The 18,532-nt window shown below is 46.5% G+C and overlaps 1 protein-coding gene across 4 annotated transcripts in view; it reads left to right on the top strand.

Annotated features, from left to right (window-relative positions):
* Positions 1 to 18,311, top strand: part of GBF1 (golgi brefeldin A resistant guanine nucleotide exchange factor 1) — a 113,761-nt gene extending 95,450 nt beyond the window's left edge. For 2 of the 4 annotated variants that reach the window (XM_068950276.1, XM_068950274.1), the window contains 19 exons: positions 1,532 to 1,768; positions 2,694 to 2,787; positions 5,906 to 6,082; positions 6,592 to 6,656; positions 6,768 to 6,891; positions 7,195 to 7,266; positions 8,693 to 8,787; positions 9,239 to 9,392; positions 9,604 to 9,826; positions 11,478 to 11,641; positions 11,953 to 12,199; positions 12,600 to 12,787; positions 13,670 to 13,820; positions 14,237 to 14,367; positions 14,718 to 14,819; positions 15,392 to 15,505; positions 15,720 to 15,897; positions 16,106 to 16,243; positions 16,592 to 18,311. In XM_068950276.1, the coding sequence (XP_068806377.1) occupies positions 1,532 to 1,768; positions 2,694 to 2,787; positions 5,906 to 6,082; positions 6,592 to 6,656; positions 6,768 to 6,891; positions 7,195 to 7,266; positions 8,693 to 8,787; positions 9,239 to 9,392; positions 9,604 to 9,826; positions 11,478 to 11,641; positions 11,953 to 12,199; positions 12,600 to 12,787; positions 13,670 to 13,820; positions 14,237 to 14,367; positions 14,718 to 14,819; positions 15,392 to 15,505; positions 15,720 to 15,897; positions 16,106 to 16,243; positions 16,592 to 16,878 (2,941 nt within the window). In that variant the 3' untranslated portion in view covers positions 16,879 to 18,311. Of the gene's footprint in view, positions 1 to 1,531; positions 1,769 to 2,693; positions 2,788 to 5,905; positions 6,083 to 6,591; positions 6,657 to 6,767; positions 6,892 to 7,194; positions 7,267 to 8,692; positions 8,788 to 9,238; positions 9,393 to 9,603; positions 9,827 to 11,477; positions 11,642 to 11,952; positions 12,200 to 12,599; positions 12,800 to 13,669; positions 13,821 to 14,236; positions 14,368 to 14,717; positions 14,820 to 15,391; positions 15,506 to 15,719; positions 15,898 to 16,105; positions 16,244 to 16,591 lie in introns of all 4 variants that reach the window. The other 2 variants (XM_068950275.1, XM_068950273.1) reach the window with 1 other exon arrangement.
* Positions 18,312 to 18,532: the final 221 nt, after the last annotated feature.

Here is an 18,532-nt window from a genome sequence, read left to right as displayed (position 1 = left end):
TGAGACATGGCTCTGACTTTCGACTAGAGCTCTAGTTTTGATTGCTCTCTCCCCGAGGGCATTCTTAATGTTTTAAGTATTATCCTGAGAATATTTGTATATCTTTCAGCTGTCTAGTGCCTCTGACTCAATCTATTCCCCTCTCCTCTCCCTTCACCAGATAATTCAGTTTTTTCAGTGTGTTCAGCAGCTAAGGCAGCTGGATAATTCAGTTTTTTCAGTGTGTTCAGCAGCTAAGGCAGCTGGTGTACCATTTTGGTTTTGCTCCATTTCAGAGAAAGCCTCAGTGTCAAATTTGAGATTGAGAGATAGTTTTCCTCGTGTGATCAGGAAAAACAATCCAGACTGTAATCCGTACTGAACAGTGCACGATCTCTTCAGAATCTCAGCATTTCAGTTTTTTGCACAGAATTTGTTTTTTGAGACTTTCCAAGTAAACCCATTCACGTATTTTTTTCCAAGAAACTATTTTTGATTAATATTAACAGAAGTATTACTGACGGTGAACACGTTTTCCTATGTAATTTCAGTAATGATTGCTCTTGTCAAAATAAGCATGCAGCTGCAACTGAGATGGTTTATGCATAAGAAACAAGCTAAGTTTCTTTTTTATAGTTATTGTTAGTATGTGAATTTTGCTTCCTTGGCCATTGAAATAAATTATTTTTTCAGATTGTTGCAGAAAGAGGTCTACTTTTCAAGTTGGCTGCCATATACTCTTCTTAGTAGATCTGAGACTGTCCTCGATTAGTTGGTTGTTTGGAGAAGGTTATGTTTTAAGCAGTGCCCCACGGGTAGGGGAGTATGTATTTAGGCTTAAATATATTTTTAGCCTGGGGATGCAAATACTACTATGCATTACTCATAGTTGTTTTATTACTGCAGGGCTTCAATCCAGTAAGAGTATGGGGTTGTGGTACTCTAGTTATGAATTATCCATCATACATTTAGTTTCTAGTTATAGCTTTAATTTTGTACTTCTTGGATTTATGGAGCTTGATTTTTGACATAGTTAAAATATTTACCTTGTTCTTATCCAGTTACTCATGTCTAGTCTCACTGCAGTGGTATAATTTAATTTTTGTCTGGTGGTGATGGGATATGCAGAGTGTTCCAACAACACAAGGCATGGGGGAGTGAAGAAGAATATCTAATGCTACTATGCTGGTGTTCTGTTCAAAATTTCCCATCATTTAACTGCAGTATGTGTTAAGTATGTACAGTATGTATGTACATAATGTATGTACATGTACACTTTTCACCTGTAGTTTTAGATAGCTGCTTCTTCACTACCAGTCCTACTCAGTTGCTGCTGGGTGCTGCTGGTAGCCACTGTACTCCATAGCCAAGGTGTCAGAGAGGGGCAAGAGAGGCTGGCCAGGCCTGGGAAGGCAGAATGTTTCAGGAGCTGGCAAAGTGACTCCAGATTAGGTATCGCTTACACTTAGGACTGTCTTGTGAAAGGTATTGTCTAATTGTTAGGTTTGGCTCAGAATGAATAATCTAACCTTTCTGCATTCCTTTCTGGTAGAAATGATGAGATAGTGATGCCAGAAGAACAGACAGGCCTGGTGAAGGAAAATTATATCTGGAATGTCCTGCTACATCGTGGTGCTACTGATGAGGGAATATTTCTCCATGTGCCTTCTGGAAGCTATGACCATGATCTCTTTACCATGACATGGGGGCCAACCATTGCAGCCCTTTCCTATGTTTTTGACAAGAGCTTAGAAGAAACAATCATCCAGAAGGCTATCTCTGGTTTCAGGTAATTCTCTCACATTCATGAGGCCCAGAAGGGCTTCAGTCTGGCTGGTGTATCATGTCTGCCTGCTAGAGAGATCACAGTGAATATCAGCCTTTACTTTTCCTACAGCTGAAGGGCGTTTTCTTGTGACCTACAGTCCTCTGGTTTTGTTCTAGTATTTCTAGTGATTCATTTCATCTAGGGCCTCTCTTGGTGCCACTCACTGTTCAGCTTGACAGCTACATTGTAATAAATAAAAGTGCTGGTGGTATATATTTTTAAACTCCAACCTGATTACATTTAAAAGACCTGCTGACATAGCTGTGCTGCTTAGAAGTGAGGGGGAGGAAAAATCTCTTTTAACTGGCACAGTGATACTGGCAGAATCCCTATATATCAGCAAAACCTCTCATCTGTGGGGCCATAGTTGTAGGTGGTGGTGTGTTTCCCCCCCCCCCCCCCCCCCCCCGGACAATCAGTATTCAGAAATCTTGCTACCTATTAGAAACCTCATTGGAATGATCTTTGGGTCATGCTTGGATTCAGACCAAAACATACCTTTAAGCATAGTTTTAAAACTCCTTTAATATACTCCTGTAGCCAGGATCTCTTAAAAACTAGAACTTCAGCACTACTGCCAAGCTTAGGAACTCTCCTTTATGTGAAGACATGAAATCAAGGATACTGACTCAGCTGCAAGAGGCCTGTCTGGACTTTTCTTCTTGAAAGTGATCCCTGAATAAGCACAGACAAATATTAAGGTTCCGGGATCTCAGTGGATCTGATGATGAGGATTGTGATGGCCTGAGGGGAAAGTGCTGTACATTCATTATGAGGAGGTGGAGAGGAAGGTCTGAAACCCAAGTGGCTATCTGACTTGCTGTTCTGCAGAGAGAAGTGCCTGTGCTGTGCTGTTACGTTGTTCCTCGTTTTCTTCTTCCCCCAGGAATTGTGCAATGATTTCCGCTCACTATGGCCTGAGTGATGTATTTGACAATCTCATAATTTCTCTCTGCAAGTTTACAGCCCTCAGCAGCGAGGTAAGATTGCATGGAGGGGAAAGAAGCGTGGCTTCTAGCGTATTGGAGCTCTCTTCCTCTCTATTGTGCAGTCATATTTGTTTATTTAGTTATCACAATAGCTGTGAATATCTATCCCACTCGCCCAGAGTTTTCTGGGGAGGTAAAGAAAGAGTATGTAGTAAAGTAGGACTTCATAATATAGGTTTAAATACACGAATTTCCTTCTACCTATTGCACAGGTGCCAGCTTGTGCAGAGCAGAATACCATGATGTGGAAGTGTGTATTCTGCTTACTTGATCTCAGGAAACTTAAATCTCTCTGTGATCAAGATAGTGATCGTCCACAGCCCCAAACAAGATTATGCGTTTCAGCTCTTAGACATTTAATTATAGAGCCTGTGCAGCGTCAAGAGGGGCTGTTTTGTGACCTGATCTTCCAAAGCGTAGGGACTGTGCATCTACCCGGCAGAAAGGGATTAGAAAAAACAAATGCTCTGAATTGTCACTTGTTGTCCAGAGCCTAGAGTCTGATGATAAGATCAGCCGAGGTGGCCCAACTTTGGCCAAGCGCTCAAGACTATTTCTGTGAATTGTACTGTGAAACTAAATTCATCATACAGTCATTGGTGTAAGCTTTTTTTCCCACGTCTGTTTATGTGGTGCAGTATCAGCCTGTTTTCTGTAAAGTGTTTGATAGATAGTGGCAGATCAATGCTGTGAGCTAGGAAGAAAAAGCAACTCCTTTCAAAGGTCAGAACTTGCTGAGAACCCCACAGTATTATTCTGAGAAGCTACACAAGACCCATAGTGAGCAAAATAGCGTTAAATCGTATAAAAAGGGAAACAAGATCATTCCAGACGTAAAGCATGGGAGTAAAAAAATCAAGACAAGTGATTTTTGAAATCCCGTAGAAGAAGGTGAGAAACGTTCCTGTGAATTAATCCAGTTAACAGAATTAGGCCACTCTAAAACCATAAATTCTTTCTACAGGGCAGTTGAACTGTCTGGACTGGATGTTTTATGTCACTTGCGTCCTGGCACTGGTAGCAGCGAAAGAGTACCTGGGTAGTCAGGCTAGTAAAAGACAAAGAAATCCCAAATGATGGGCTTACTTTAGATTCCTTCTTCCTCCACAGCTTACAACAGTAAAGATAAAATACTTGATCCTCTCCAGGCATACCAGATTTTGAGACTACCAATAGATAATACAAGCAGAGGAATGTCTGCCTGAAACAACTGCTTCTTCCATATAAATCTCTGTCAAACAACTAGACTAAGCCCTCAGAGGCACCGGCTATTGCCAGCTGCATCCCATTTAGTTATGAGACTGGAATCTGGAGCAAGTCTTAGGTCTGTGTAAATTAAGCAAGTATGTCTCTTGGTGATGATGTAGAATCAGGGACTTCTGGATGTGAACAGTTCTTATCTTTGGCTGGATTCCAGCTACATCAATTACAGCAATTTACGGCAGCAGAACATAAGGCTTGGAGACAGTAGAGGAATCACAGAATCTCAGAACGGTTGAGGTTGGAAGGCACCTCTGGAGATCATCTCGTGCAATCCCCCCTGCTCAAGCAGGGTCACCTCAAACACGTGGCCCAGGACCCTATCCACATGGCTTTTGAGTATCTCCAAGACTATGACAACTGCACAAATATTTGAGACATAGTCTGGTGGAAGGGGAGAAGGAAGGGTTGTCCTTAGGGGCTGAGGAGACAAAACAAAGAGCAACTGCTAGAAAGCAAAGGAAGGACATCATAGTGTCACTTAGCTGCTAGTCCCTTCCTAAGTTAGATCATCCCAGTGTTCAGGTCTCCTCTCTGAGCACTGCAATTGTTATGCATGGCCACTTTGACTGAAAGAGGAGGAGTGGGAAGGAATATGAAGACAGTTAACAGGTTTAAGAAGGGCAAGTGCATTGATTCTTGATTCAAAGTTAAGATCTGGATTGACTCTGTATAAGTAGTAGCAAAAGGCCTGTGTGTTCTGATGCTGGTTGTTGTAGCTTGTTGCCACGCTGCAAAACTAGGGATATTGCTATTTGCACGTTGAGAGTCCAGCGATATATATGTTCGTGTGGTTTCCCCATAGCAACAATGGGGAAAAAACAAATTGGTTGTCACATTTCTGGCAAGCTTCCGGCCTGGCACTTCTAATGTATTTCACCTCTAGATCAAAGACCCATTTTGATCCTAGCTCTGCCAGCAGTCTGGCTGAAGCAAGAGCTAGTTTACACGATAGCTATTGAGTGAAGGAATTGCAGGATGGGACACATCTATTTTCTGCCCTTCAGATCTGAGATTTGAAGAGACACGTTTCCGATCCATCCCGTCTTTTGTCTTCTCTCTCCTTTTTTTAACGAAGGAAATAGGTGTGGGTTTTGTCCACATAAGCCATAGAATAGCAAAATCCATCTCTTATCAAAAAGAACATTGCAATGAGCTTAAGTAACTCTGCAGAAATAGGGAACTTATTATGCTGTCTGATACTAGTTCACATGGTTTCTGGGGTTTTTTGTTTGTTTTGGGTGTTTTTTTTGGCAGCATGTATTTGGTTAGTTTAAATGTTTTAGTATGCTTTTTGTATTTTGAAAAGCTGTGGGTATATTGAACAAGTTATGGAGGAACTGTGGTCCAGCAATTGTTGGTAGAGACTGCATGTCAGGATTCATCACTAATGCTTTGAACCTGGCTTTTAGCTGGTGGTGAGAATAGCTTTGTAAGTTACTAATAGTTTCTGCTATAGTTTTCATCTCTAATGGTAGTGTGGAATAATTGCCTCCCAGAGGAGCTGTGGTACTGAAAAAAGTCTTTTGTAGAAGGCTTTGATCCTGAAAAGGGTTTTCTTAGCACAATAAGTTAGTGTTAGCAAGATTTCAGCAAGTACTTTCAAAACGCTCTGTATCGTTGTCGTTCTTGGTGAGCTACATCTAGGTCTCTGTGATTCAGCTTGTATCATGTAAGCCACCTTGTCTTCGTTTTTCTGCAAAGCAAGTATGAACTGAGGAGTTATCCACAGTGTTGTACGCAGAGTTGTTGTCCTTCCCATAACCAATTCTGAACAGTCTGCCCTAATTTGTGTTGAAAAAGAAACATCTCTTGCTGACTAACTGCTACCCCTTTTTCTTTCCTGCAGTCTATTGAGAACCTGCCCACTGTTTTTGGAAGTAATCCCAAGGCCCATATTGCGGCGAAGACTGTGTTTCACTTGGCCCAACGCCACGGTGACATTCTGCGGGAGGGCTGGAAAAACATCATGGAGGCCATGCTACAGCTTTTCCGAGCAGAGCTGCTGCCCAAGGCCATGGTGGAGGTAATAACAGCCAGCTCATGGCTAATTGAAGACGGGGAGTGGGAAGCTGACCTTGCAGAGGACCAGCCCAAAGGGAAAGAGAGTTCTCGTGCAGAGGCCTGGCTTTGATAGAGCGTGTACAGAGCAAGAGTGCCGGCAAGGGGCTGAGCACTCGAGTTACCTGCAGGCTCCAGCTTCTTTCACGGGGTTCATTTTTTCTTGTTTTTATGGGGTTTGAGAAATTCCAGCGTTCATTTTATTTTAGCAGATGTTGACTGTTGTGCACAAAAGGCATGTGACATAGGTATAAAGTGATAAGAGTACAGCATTGGCATTGCCAAACAGGAGGCACACTTGATGAAAAGGAGGGGAGGGGGTGTGTGTATGTGTGAAGAGCCTGGAGTTGGTTGACAATACATGTGAAGTTGGGTATAGTGTTTCAGTGTTAAGTGAAACGTTACAGGCACAACGAAAACAGGCTACAAAGAAGTAGGCAGGTGAACATATATGTGTTCTGATATATCTTCAAGGTCGAAGACTTTGTGGATCCCAATGGCAAAATCTCTCTGCAGCGAGAGGAGACACCATCTAACCGGTGAGTGGTGCAGATGGCCCAGGCAGGTGCTTCCAGCCCCCCCGCCTCCAAATGCTGGATAACAAAATCTATGACTGTTGTCTCACTGATGCTGGTGTCTTCTGATTGCAGTGGTGAATCTACAGTGCTGAGTTTTGTTAGTTGGCTCACCCTCAGTGGCACAGAACAATCTGGTATGAGAGGGCCATCTACAGAGACGCAGGAGGCAAAGCGAACAGCTCTGGAGTGCATAAAGGTAGTGCATAGGCCATAGAAGAATCTGCTTTTGTACATGGTAACAGTGCTGTGTGGCTCTGCCTCAGTCTATGGGCATATGGGCCCTTTCTGAGGGACAGGGAGCTTTCTGTTAAAGTCTGTTTAGCACAGATCAAGTCTGTTAGGGCTAACTGAGTGAACTAGCTGGCAGGAGTTTTCCTCCAGGTTATAATGTTGAAGCCACACTCTGTGCTTCCCTGGAAACAAGCTGTGATTCTGGAAGGATCTGTACATATGCCTTTCCCACCCCCAAACACACAGTCCTCTTTTCTGTCTTTTGCAGCAATGTGATCCTGAGAAGTTGATCACAGAAAGCAAGTTCCTCCAACTCGAGTCCCTCCAGGAGCTCATGAAGGTGAGAGATACTGGGCAAGGGACAGGACTGGTGATGGGAAAGGTATGCTGTGTGTGGTCATGGATATGTGCCATGTATTTGCCTAGCTCCTCTGTCCTCAAAGGAGGTCTTGCACTTGCTCAGTATTTGAAGCCGGCCAGTTCAGCTGTTATGTGTAACTTCTGTGCAGGAAGCCACCATTGCTTTGGGTAGCAGAGAAAAACATTAATTTGTGGAACACATCCTAAAGGACTTAGGGAGGTCAGGGTAAGTGTCTGAAAATATTTGTAGCTCTGGGTAGGAGCTTAAGTTGTACGTTGTGCTTTTCACCTTTTCTGGTGTGCCGTATGCCTAATGAGGCATTGGAAAAAAATGCCTAATGAGGCATTAGATGTAGGAGTCGTGCAGAAGTATTTGTCCCTGTTCTTCTAGGTAGTGTGATACCTGTCTGCTGTATAATAAAGCTGGACTCGCTAGCCTTTAGGTTAGAGAAACTCATCTCCCTGGGAAAGGATGGTTACTAAGGTGGTACTGGTGGTGGCTCTTCAGGCCAGTGTGGAGTTTGAGACTCTCCGGGCTGTGGTATGGATCTCTGCCAGCTGCTCACTGAAAGTTTGTTGGTGTGTAGCAGGGAAACCACTTCTGAAAGCCAATAGTGCAGTGTAACCCTTTCAGTGATGTTGTGCGAGTTGGCAGTGTGCGCTGTCTAATTTCATAGCATCTCAAAGCCCGAGTGTCTTTTCCTCCAGGCCCTTGTAGTTTCAATTCACTGGCTTTATCATAGTTCGTCTGGGCCTGTGACATTATTAAGACTTTTGCTAAAACACGGGAAAGGTTTATTTACCAAGGCTTACTACAGAGGTTCAGAAGAGTAGGTATCGAGTTTCAGGATAAAGATTACAAGTGAGTAAACCCCAAAGAACAATGATTTGAACAGCTAAGCTAGAACTTGCCGCTTAGCTCACACAATGACCTTACGTTGCTGGCTTACCTGGAGAAGTATTGACTCCATTTGCATATGCCATCCCTGCCATCTCAATTTTGGATGGACATTTTGCTCTGACCCCTGTTATGCCTCCCTTACTTCATCTATGAGCTGATGGCTTGAGAGGAACACTTACAATATTTGTAGTTCTTCCTGGGTATGCCTGCCTTTTTTTTTACTTCATATTTTGTTAGTAAGAAGCTGCTGGGCTTCAGGATTCCTCTCCAAAAGAGAGACTTCATCGCAGTTTAACATCTTAAGTTCATAATGTAGCTTGCGTAATAAAAAGTATAATTTTCCATATGTTTATCTTAGCACCTAGCTTCCAATGCATTTTTGATAGACCACACATGACCTCCTCAGGCACTGGAGTGCAGTTTTACTCAGACTCACAGCACGCTGTTGGACCTCACTGACAGTTTTGGGGGTTTGTGGGTCACAATTCGTTCCTGGCTTTTCTAGGCCCTAATCTCTGTGACTCCTGATGAGGAGACATATGATGAAGAGGATGCTGCCTTCTGCTTGGAGATGCTTCTGCGGATTGTGCTGGAGAACAGGTAGGGCCTCAAAATACATGCAGATTCCCTGTGAATGTCTCTGCTTTGCTGCAGCTGCTTCCTAGGTCCAGGGAGCAAGTTCCTTATGTGCTTGCTTTGCCAGCTTAAGCAGCATGTGGTTGTAATTTCAGGGCTTAACAATTCCACTCCAGCATGTGTAAACAGAGAGACTATTCACCTATGAATTATTGCTTGATACCCTGAGATTTGGAGAACACCAACTAAACTCTAGAGGGAGAATGGGTTCTCCCAGCTGGTTGCTTTGTGAATAATGAAGTAAATAAGAAACTTGTGGGCCTTGTTAATTTTGTCTGCTATTATATATCCCCGCTTGAGCTTTTCACTGAAGTGATGAAATACTAGGTTGTCTGTAGTTCGGGAAGAGGTAGCTGGATCCTGCTTGTCTCATCTCCTTTCATCCTGCCCTTTCCCCCCTCCTTGCTGTGGCTAGGGACCGTGTGACCTGTGTATGGCAGACTGTTCGAGACCACCTCTATCATCTCTGCGTTCATGCTGTGGAGTTCTGCTTCCTGGTGGAGAGGGCAGTGGTGGGGCTGCTGAGACTGGTGATTCGGCTCCTTCGTCGGGAAGAAATCAGTGCACAGGTAAGGGATTTACAAAGGACAGTCACTGTTTTTTGTGGCTACGCTTGGCAACCCAGGAAACCGATTGCTGTTGTACGGACCCACATTTAACCTCTCCGCTGCAGGTGACAACCAAACAGCAGTTGTAAATAGCATTAAATAAATGAGGAAGACTTTGGTGAATGGAGCATAAATAGGGTCTGTTATTCTTGCTGTCTCCCTCCCTGGCCAGGTTCTCCTCTCATTACGTATCCTGCTGATGATGAAGCCAAATGTGCTTTCCAGAGTTAGCCATGAGGTTGCCTACGGCCTCCATGAACTCCTGAAGACCAATGCTGCCAACATTCACGCTGGGGATGACTGGTACACACTCTTCACCCTCCTGGAGTGTATTGGGTCTGGGGTGAAGCCTCCTGCAGCCCTGCAGGTTACAGCAAGGGCAGATAATGACACAGGTAAGACAGGCCAGCTTTTGCTAGGAAATCTGATGCCCTGCCTGCCAGATAAGCAGCTGCTTCCTCGAGCTTTTCAATTAGCAAAGGGGACTGCAAGAAAACAAAGCTGATATTAAACTACATTAGCAGGATTAAAGACCAGCACCTGCTGTTCACTCATTCCCCCCAATCTGTCCCTGTCTCTACTCTGCCATCTCTTCCTATTCCCTGAGCAGCACTCCAGGTGCTAGTCCCTGGGGGAGCAGTGGGAGGAAAACTGATATCAGTTGTAGCAGCTGTAGAAGGTCTTTGCTCTGCCTAGAGAGTGTTTTCTGGTGGTTGTGGTCTGGTGCCTTGGGTAATACAGCCTTAATCTCTCATCTGGGTGTGTAATGTAAACCCAGCTGTTGTTTCTGTCATGCTTGCTTCTCCTGTGAGACTGACTCCTTTCTATCCCCTTTTTAAGGATCTTATACTGGGAGTTGTTCTTTAAACTTTTCTTTTCAAATCCATTTGTGTTTAGAGTGCCTGAGCCATTCTTCCAAGACCAGCCCACTATTTCCCACTTCTCTTGACTGTGTTAGAAGACTGTCCTTTCAGCGAACTCTGTTCATGTTCCCCTTCAGCCAGCTGATTGAGGTTGGCAGCTTCAGACTTCTAAAAGGAAACGGCAAAAAGACTTTTCTAGAGGACTTCATTTTTCTCTCTGCTTCTCTAGATCTTGCTTGCTAGGTCCTCGTGCTTCATGCTAGCTAGCTTGCGGAAACCTGATCTTGCAAAACTGGGAAGGTCAAACCCATATGGCCTTTGCTTTCTCAGTCTAATGCTGGGCTGTTTTCTCTCAGCTCTTTTTTACTGCTTCTATCTTTGCTGCTTGAACAAACTACTTGACTGTGGCACCTTGCAGAATCAGAACGTTATTTCTTATCGCCGCCTTCTGAAAATGTTTGGTGTGCTGTGCTCACAGCAAGTCTTTGTTCTCCTGAGTTTCTAGATAATGTTGAATCTTGGAGAGAATAAATTTGTTGTTTCTAAATCAATTATATCAGTGGCTTAAATTTGTCCCTTGAAGGGATTTCTCTGCAAGGGACATATGAAATTTAAGGTTACCCTAAAGTTCAGGGAAGGGAGACATGACAGATGTGAAACATGCTAATGTTGATTGTTGTTCATGAGAAGGACTGTACCAGTTTTAGTGTGGAGTTGCCTGAGTAACCTCAGAGGCCCCATCTAACTCATGTCATTCTGTGTTGCACTTTTGGAGTTGCCCTGGTTCAACCAAGGACCTCCAGTAGTTCTTAAAGTGTGTAGTATATCTGATTCTTCCACCACCGTCAAAGCATTGGACTTTCTGCTGTTTAAAATCTAGTCAGGCTGACAAGTGACATGGCAGAGGACGGTATCCCCCTTCCCCCTAAAAGGGGATAGCCAAACATACCTCATGGGATAAAACAGTGCCAAAGGTCTGTGTTTCTTGCCATCTTCTGTGCGTTCTGCTGTGATAGTTACTCTTCCTCTCCCAGGAGGAGAGGCCTGGCCCAGTTTCTTCCATCACCCACTGGTAATTCTCAGCTGACTCTGATCTGACTGACCTGGATTGGTTCTCCATTATTCCCACAGCTCCTCACCTTCATTTGGCTTTGGTCTTAAACCCATGCCTTGTGTCTTGAAGGTGCTCAGTCGGACAGTGAGGTCTCCTCCTCCTACCATCCAAGTGATATGAGCCTGGACCGTGGCTACACCTCTGATTCGGAGGTCTACACAGACCACGGGAAGCAAGGCAAGATGCATCGCTCAGTGACAGATGTGGATATGGTGAACAGTGGCTGGCTAGTGGTGAGTAACGGATGGGCCTCTGGTGCCTGAAATAGACTACTCCTAGTGTGGGTGTGGGAAGAGGATTTGGTAGGGGAAAAAAAAAAAAGGGCAGTAAAAGAGAGCTCAGATGAGCTGACGGTGTAAAGGGAGGATGGGGAAGAGATGCAGATGGAGAGTGGAAGGCTAGGAGGCAAGTATGGATGAAAAGGAAATGGGTTCTACTAAAGCAGTATCACCTGTTGGTTTCAGAAGAAAGGCCCTCCAGCACGTGCATGATGTGCTGCTTGTTACACTGTCCTGTCCTGCCACCCTCTTGCTCTGCCTTGCAGGTGGGGAAGGATGACATCGACACCTCCAGACCCAGTGCTGGACTGAATAGGCTGGGGCCGTCTCCTCTCGTCAACCAGTACAGCCTGACTGTGGGGCTGGATCTAGGCCCTCATGATACAAAGTCTCTCATGAAGTGCGTGGAGTCCCTTTCCTTCATCGTGAGAGATGCTGCCCATGTGACACCTGAGAACTTCGAGCTCTGTGTCAAAACCATCCGCATCTTTGTGGAGGCGAGCTTGAATGGGGGTGAGGTGGCCCTTGGTTTGACGACTGAGATTAGGGCCAGGCAGCAAGCAGAGATGTGTGAAGTATACTGCCAGGGAATGAGTCCTCCATCTCCAGAAAATAGTCTCCTGTGAGAATAATGTTCTGACCCCTGCTAGCAGGAGGGACCTTATTCTTATCCCTGTCTCTGGAATGGAGGGGAGACCTGGGGTTGACACAGAGGTAGCTGTATCAGCAGGAATCATGATTTCCTGTTTTTGCTGAAGGCGATTCTGAGGGGTTCTGGGCACATCTTCAAGTGGATAGCTGTCACTTTACAGTGACATTAGGGATATCAGAAGGTGACTGCTGTGTGGGCTGAAAGGCAGAACATTTTGTGGTGGAATGTGTATGTGATATGTTTCTGCCTTTCACTTCCTAGGCTATAAGTCCCAAGAGAAGAGGGGGAAGAGCCACAGGTATGACAGTAAATCCAGCCGGTTAAAAAAAAAGCCAAAGGAGAGCTCCATGCGGCGATCGCGGGCCTCGAGCCAACACCAGGCCCATGCACACAGTGATGAGGACGAGGATGAGAGCATTCCTGCCAGCTACCACACTGTGTCTTTACAGGTTAGTCAGGACGTAAGTATAGCAAGGATTTCCTCCTCTCCTTTCCCGTGCTCGGGGCCTTGCTAGGGAATCATTGGGATTCTCCATGGTGGGAGGGGAGGCTGCATCCTGGATTAGTGGCTGCTGGGTGGCAAAGGGTGGGTCTCGTGACAGTGTCTGCTTCTGGGAGCAAGTGAGGAAGAATATGATTTGGACAGGAGGAAGCAGAAGAGCAGTGGGGGGAGGAGTCTTCTGACAAACCAGGTGGGTGGGTGTCTGGAACGGTAAGTCACTGCAGAAGGTGAGATGGGAGTGGGATTTCAAGTACAGAGGACTGGGGTGATGGTATCACTTCTCTCTAGTTGGGTCTTCTCAGGGTTGTGGGTGCAGGCTTGCTGAGTGTCAGGCTGTTGAGCCTCAGTTCAGTAGTAAAGTTACTAGAATGCTGATGTTCATCTGCACAGAGCTGTGCTGAGAGCACTTTGCCTGTGCTTTGTGCTTTAATTTAAAAAAAAAAAAAAAAAAAAAAAAAGGCAGGGAGGTTGTCCCTGGATACATAGCTAAATCACTGGTTTTCTCCCTCAACCTGGGAGAGCTGATGGTCTGTGCAGGGAATGGCTCCATTCTTTCTCACTCAGCAGCCCTGTGATGCTGTTTCTAGAAGATGGGGTTGACGCAGCTACTGCTTGACACAGATTTCTCTGAAGGTGCCTGGCCCTTTTCTACTTAGGGAGCACACAGACAGCAGGACCTGACAGCAGTCCCTTAGCTATGCATGGATGTGAGAAAAGCCTGGCTGAATTGCTAGGAGCCTTCTAGCCTTTGTTTGGGGGAGAACAGAGACCAGGTTTGCTTTAAGAGCTCAAGTCCTGTGTGTTGCTTAATGTGATGCTTGACTTGCAGCTCCTGGACCTCATGCACACCTTGCACACTCGAGCAGCCACCATCTACAGCTCCTGGGCAGAGGAGCAACGCCATCTGGAGTCTACAGGGAGGAAAATTGAAGCAGATTCCCGAACACTGTGGTCCAACTGCTGGTGCCCTTTGCTACAGGGTAAAGCCACCTCTTGTGATGAGAGTGAGAAGAGAGACTTCAGGATAAGGGCAGCGCTAAGGACAGTTGAGGAGCCAAAGACTAACTGCAGAAAGCAGGAGGAGGTTGTTTTTAGGGTCTGCTGTAATTGAAAAAGGACTTAGGTGTGATTCAGAAAGCTGTCTTTACCATGAGTTAGCTACCAGTTTCTTCCTGGACCTCACAGTAGATTCCCAATCTGTGGCCTGGAACAAGTATAATTCTTTTTTTTTTTTTTCTACAGAGAGCGTTTGGTCTTCATTAGCCTCTTCACCCTAGGTTGGGAGCATCGTGGTGGTGGTTTTTATTGTTGTGGTACCAGGTGACTCTTTCCTGACAGGGAGAGGAGGGGGTGTGCACCTTCCCTGTGGGCTCTGCCCTGAATGCTTCTCTTGCAGGTATTGCCTGGCTGTGCTGTGATGCCCGACGCCAAGTGCGGATGCAGGCTCTCACTTACTTGCAGCGAGCCCTCCTGGTGCATGACCTGCAGGCACTGGATGCCCTGGAGTGGGAGTCCTGCTTCAACAAGGTAACCTCATGGCTGGGCTGGGCATGTGGGCAGGAGAGCAGTGTCCTGAAGAGCAATGCTATACGCAGGAGTGGCAGAATGGTGTCCTGATGCAGCGCTGCCTTCTTGGGCAGCTGCCTGTTAACCTCAAGGGACAAGGCTTTCCCAACTCTGTTTCTGTTGAAAGCTCTGCTCCGGATAGGCTTCTGACAAAGTCTCTTGGAGGATTGAAATGAATCCACTTATTTCCACTTCACACTGCTTCTCCCGTTTCTGTCTAGAAACAAGTCCCAAAAGCCATCTCCTTTCTGTAATGCTGCCAATGTAAATACCATCGTTCCCATGACACATCAATGTCAATGATCCAACAGGTGCTGTTCCCTCTGCTAACGAAGCTCCTTGAGAATATCAGCCCAGCTGATGTTGGAGGGATGGAAGAGACCAGGATGAGAGCCTCAACGCTGCTTTCCAAGGTGAGCATGCTCCTGTTGCCTACAAGCTTGGGGGAGACCATGTGCATCAAGACGACCAAACTGGTCGCTGTATTAGCTTCTTGGCAGCTCTGATGTGTGTAGGTGTCAGTTTGCTAGTCTGATTGCCTTCAGTGCCTGGCTTCTCTACTGCCAGGACATGCCTTCTTTCCAGAACTGTCTCCCTGAGGCTGGCTCTAAGAAATGTTGTCAGGAAGGAGTTTGTGACTTTTGAAGGATGGAGATAAGTATTTCACCCAGCATTAGTTGAAGATAGTTGGTTCTCGTCGTGAAATGAGGCAAGTCAGAAGCCCATAGTATAGCCCTAAGCCAGTGGATCTGAAAGGACTGGCAGAAGTGGTGATGCAGACCTGAGTGGTCTCATGCAAAGGAGATGAGATCTGCTCTTGCATGTGCAGCTCAGAGGAGTGTTAGTATCTGCCATCTCAGGCTGGGCCTGTGCATGCTTCTAGCTGGTCAAGGAAGGTGAGTTCCAAGCTTGCAAGACTGGCTGTTGAGCTCTGTGAGCAGTAGCCCTGATGCTACTTGTTGACAGCAGTTGTGCTCTTTTCTAGGTGTTCTTGCAGCACCTCTCCCCGCTGCTCTCCCTGACCACCTTTGCTGCCCTGTGGCTGACAATCCTGGACTTCATGGACAAATACATGCATGCTGGCTCCAGTGACTTACTGGTAAGGTGCTGAAAGTGATGCTGCAGTGCTTTTAACAACTGTTCTCAGGGTTTGGTTTTGGGTTTTTTTTTAGGTTTTTTTTACCCTTTCCCTTCCAAACCCACTTGTTCTATGGTCTGTCCCTTTGGCTTCTGTTTCCAAGGTCACTGTTTTGAGTGCTTATTCTTTGCTATATGTCCCCTCTCTGTGTCCTGAGGAGTGTCTCTGATTACAGCTGGAGGCCATCCCAGAGTCTCTGAAGAATATGCTGCTTGTAATGGATACAGCTGGGATATTCCATAGTGCTGACTCACGGACAGGATACTCAGATCTCTGGGAAATCACCTGGGAGCGGATTGACTGCTTCTTACCTAGACTGCGAGATGAGCTCTTCAAGCAGACAGTTATCCAGGGTATGGAGAGCTGATGAACCTTCAGAACCAGGTTTTGGGCCCAGTGCTTATACTTTTTCCAGCGCCCAGCTGCAGTAGTACCTGAATGTTGGTGAGATGATAGGTGCAGGAGGCCCTGAGAGCTTGGTGTGAAAATGACAAACTTAAGGGTGGGGAAAAGGGGTGAGCAAACTGCTTCATGGGCTAACTGCTTGTTTTGTTTTTCTAGATCCAGTCCCCAGTGTACCAATGGAGCAGCATCCTCAGAAGTCGACAGCATCTGCCTTGCCCCCTTCTCCTGCAGGGGATGTAAGACCAGCCGCTCACGTGGCACCTTTGGAGAAGTCTTGTGAACTGGGTGCCAGTGGTGAGTCCCATTTTCTTCTTTCGGGAAGCATGATCCCAGCAGGGTGGTGTGGATTTGCTTTTCCTTGGTTTAGCGTGATCTACACTGTCTAGGTCTGTTGTGTTGTGGAACTGTTCTGCTTGCAAATGGACAGATTCTGGCTTTCTTGCTGAAGTTATTTGGGTGGGCAGAGGCTGGAGCAGAATGTCTGATCGGCACCTGCTTCTTGAAGCCTCGTATGAAAGTATGTAGAAGGGGAGAAACTGAGTAAAGCCCCTGAGCTGGTCTTCAGCCCTGCTTAGCTTAGAGCTTAAAGGTGACTTTGTCGAGGCCTGCGTAAGGATCTGTTTTGTCTCCATATTTTTCCAGAGTCTGAGAGAGCCACTGCACCCAGCTCACCCACCACTAGCACCTCTGTCTCTCCTTCTTTCTCGGCATCCGCTCCAGCGAAGACAAGTCCCGTTACAGACTTACCTCCTACGACAGCACAGCCGCCACTCATTCTGCAGCCGCTTGCCTCTCCCCTGCAGGTTGGGGTACCACCTATGTCTCTGCCAATCATTCTCAATCCAGCACTAATAGAGGCCACCTCTCCTGTTCCACTCCTAGCTACTCCACGGCCCACTGACCCCATGACAACTTCTGAAGTCAATTAGTTTGAGGGTGTCTGAGAACTGTCTGCTAAGGAAGCTCTGTGGGTGGAGGATGCTGGCCAAATGTTCTCTAGTAGCAGGCATGTTTGTTTTAGAAGATGATGCTAACCTGAGCAAAAGGGCAGTTGCTGCAATCCCCTTTGAGCATATCAGGATCTGCTCCCCTCTTGTGGCAATTGCCCAGAAACCCCTGGCTGCGGCCTTCTCGGAGGGTTGCCCAGTTCCACTTACCAGTCTTCTCCTTGCCTTCACAATCTCAGGGGTCAGGCAGTACCCACATGCAGCAGCCTGGGACCAAGCCACCAGCACCTCATCTAGTCAAGAGAGGAAACTCTGTGATGTAACGCTAGAGATGGGCTACAGTACGGACCGCCTCTCTGATTATTCAGTCCAGTCCCTAGACAAATCCCAAGCCGTTCCCTAGCTTTCCTGCCCATGCTTCTGACTGCACAGCTTTGTTTGAGCTCTGGGTAGGCCTGGGTTCAGCAGGTTGAGAATTTTGCCTAGAAATGTGGATGAGTAACAGTCCAGCTCCCACCTTGCTATGTAGGACTTCTTGTGCACTGTAGCCATATGATTTCCTCCTGGGACAGGCATCACAGCCATCTAGTAGCGAGGCAGAGAGTAGGGAAGCCTCGCAGGGGCAGCGCTGTCCTCCTCCCTTCTCCTGTAAACAGTCAGGCTTTCTGGGTGGAGGGAGCAAATTCAGACAGGTCTGCCTAGTTAAGCAGATGAGAAGAAAATGCAGAGACCTGAGAGCAGAGACCTGAGAGCAGAGCCCTATGGCCATCTCTCAAACAGGGCTTGGGAGCTACTCCCCCTGTGTGGTGCACAGCGGTGCTATGTTGTCCACCACATTTTACATTGGCCTCTTAGTGTCCAGCCCCAGGGCTGTATCCTCCATCCTCAGGAGACCATATATTCCTCTTTAGCTTGGGAAGGCTGTGGGATCTGTGGCACTGGCTGATAGATGCCTGGCAAGCTCTGCTGTGCTGAAGAGCAGCCTTTCTCGGGGGAGCTCATGCAGGACTAGTACCCCTTCTGCATCTTCTAGTTGCAGGGAGCCCACCTCCTCCTCTACCTAGAACGCTCCCGCAGCCTGGAGCCGAAGCCCTGATAGTCTTTCCTTTGCTTCTGCCTTGCACTAAGGGTGTCCTTCTCTTCTACCCCCTCGTGCCCAGAGCAGAGCTGGCTGCCTGGCAAGCACTGCATCTCAGTTCTTCTTCCTCTCTGAATTAGTTGGCTAAATGTTCAAGAATACCAGTCTCAGAAATCTCACTGGTGACTGGGAGGGGCATGGGCATGATTTCAACCCGGTTTCTACTGTACTAAGAAGATCCTACGGTTGGGATGGGAGTAGGGCAAGTGTACATAGAGTAAATGGCTACAAATCCGATGGACTTTTTACAGTGTAATAAATACATCCTGTAAATGAACGCTCCAGTGTTTCACGTCTTTTCTGTTCTGCAGCTCAGAGCTTTAGGAAGAGTGGAAAGTTTAACTGCCAAGGTGCTGTGCCCTTCTGCCAGCCCTCTGGCTCAATATACCAGGATACTCTAACAGTGTGCCCTGACTATAGGGGAGCACGGAGAGACTTGCCCTAACAAATCGTCAACTGATCTGTGGGGCTGCAGCGGAGGCTGGCCATCAAGAGGCT

The sequence above is a fragment of the Struthio camelus genome, chromosome 7 (genome assembly GCF_040807025.1).
Source record: "Struthio camelus isolate bStrCam1 chromosome 7, bStrCam1.hap1, whole genome shotgun sequence".
NCBI classification, from domain to species: Eukaryota; Metazoa; Chordata; class Aves; order Struthioniformes; family Struthionidae; genus Struthio; species Struthio camelus.
The sequence above is the reverse complement of the archived record's forward strand: the minus strand, read 5'-3'. Positions and strand labels throughout refer to the sequence as shown.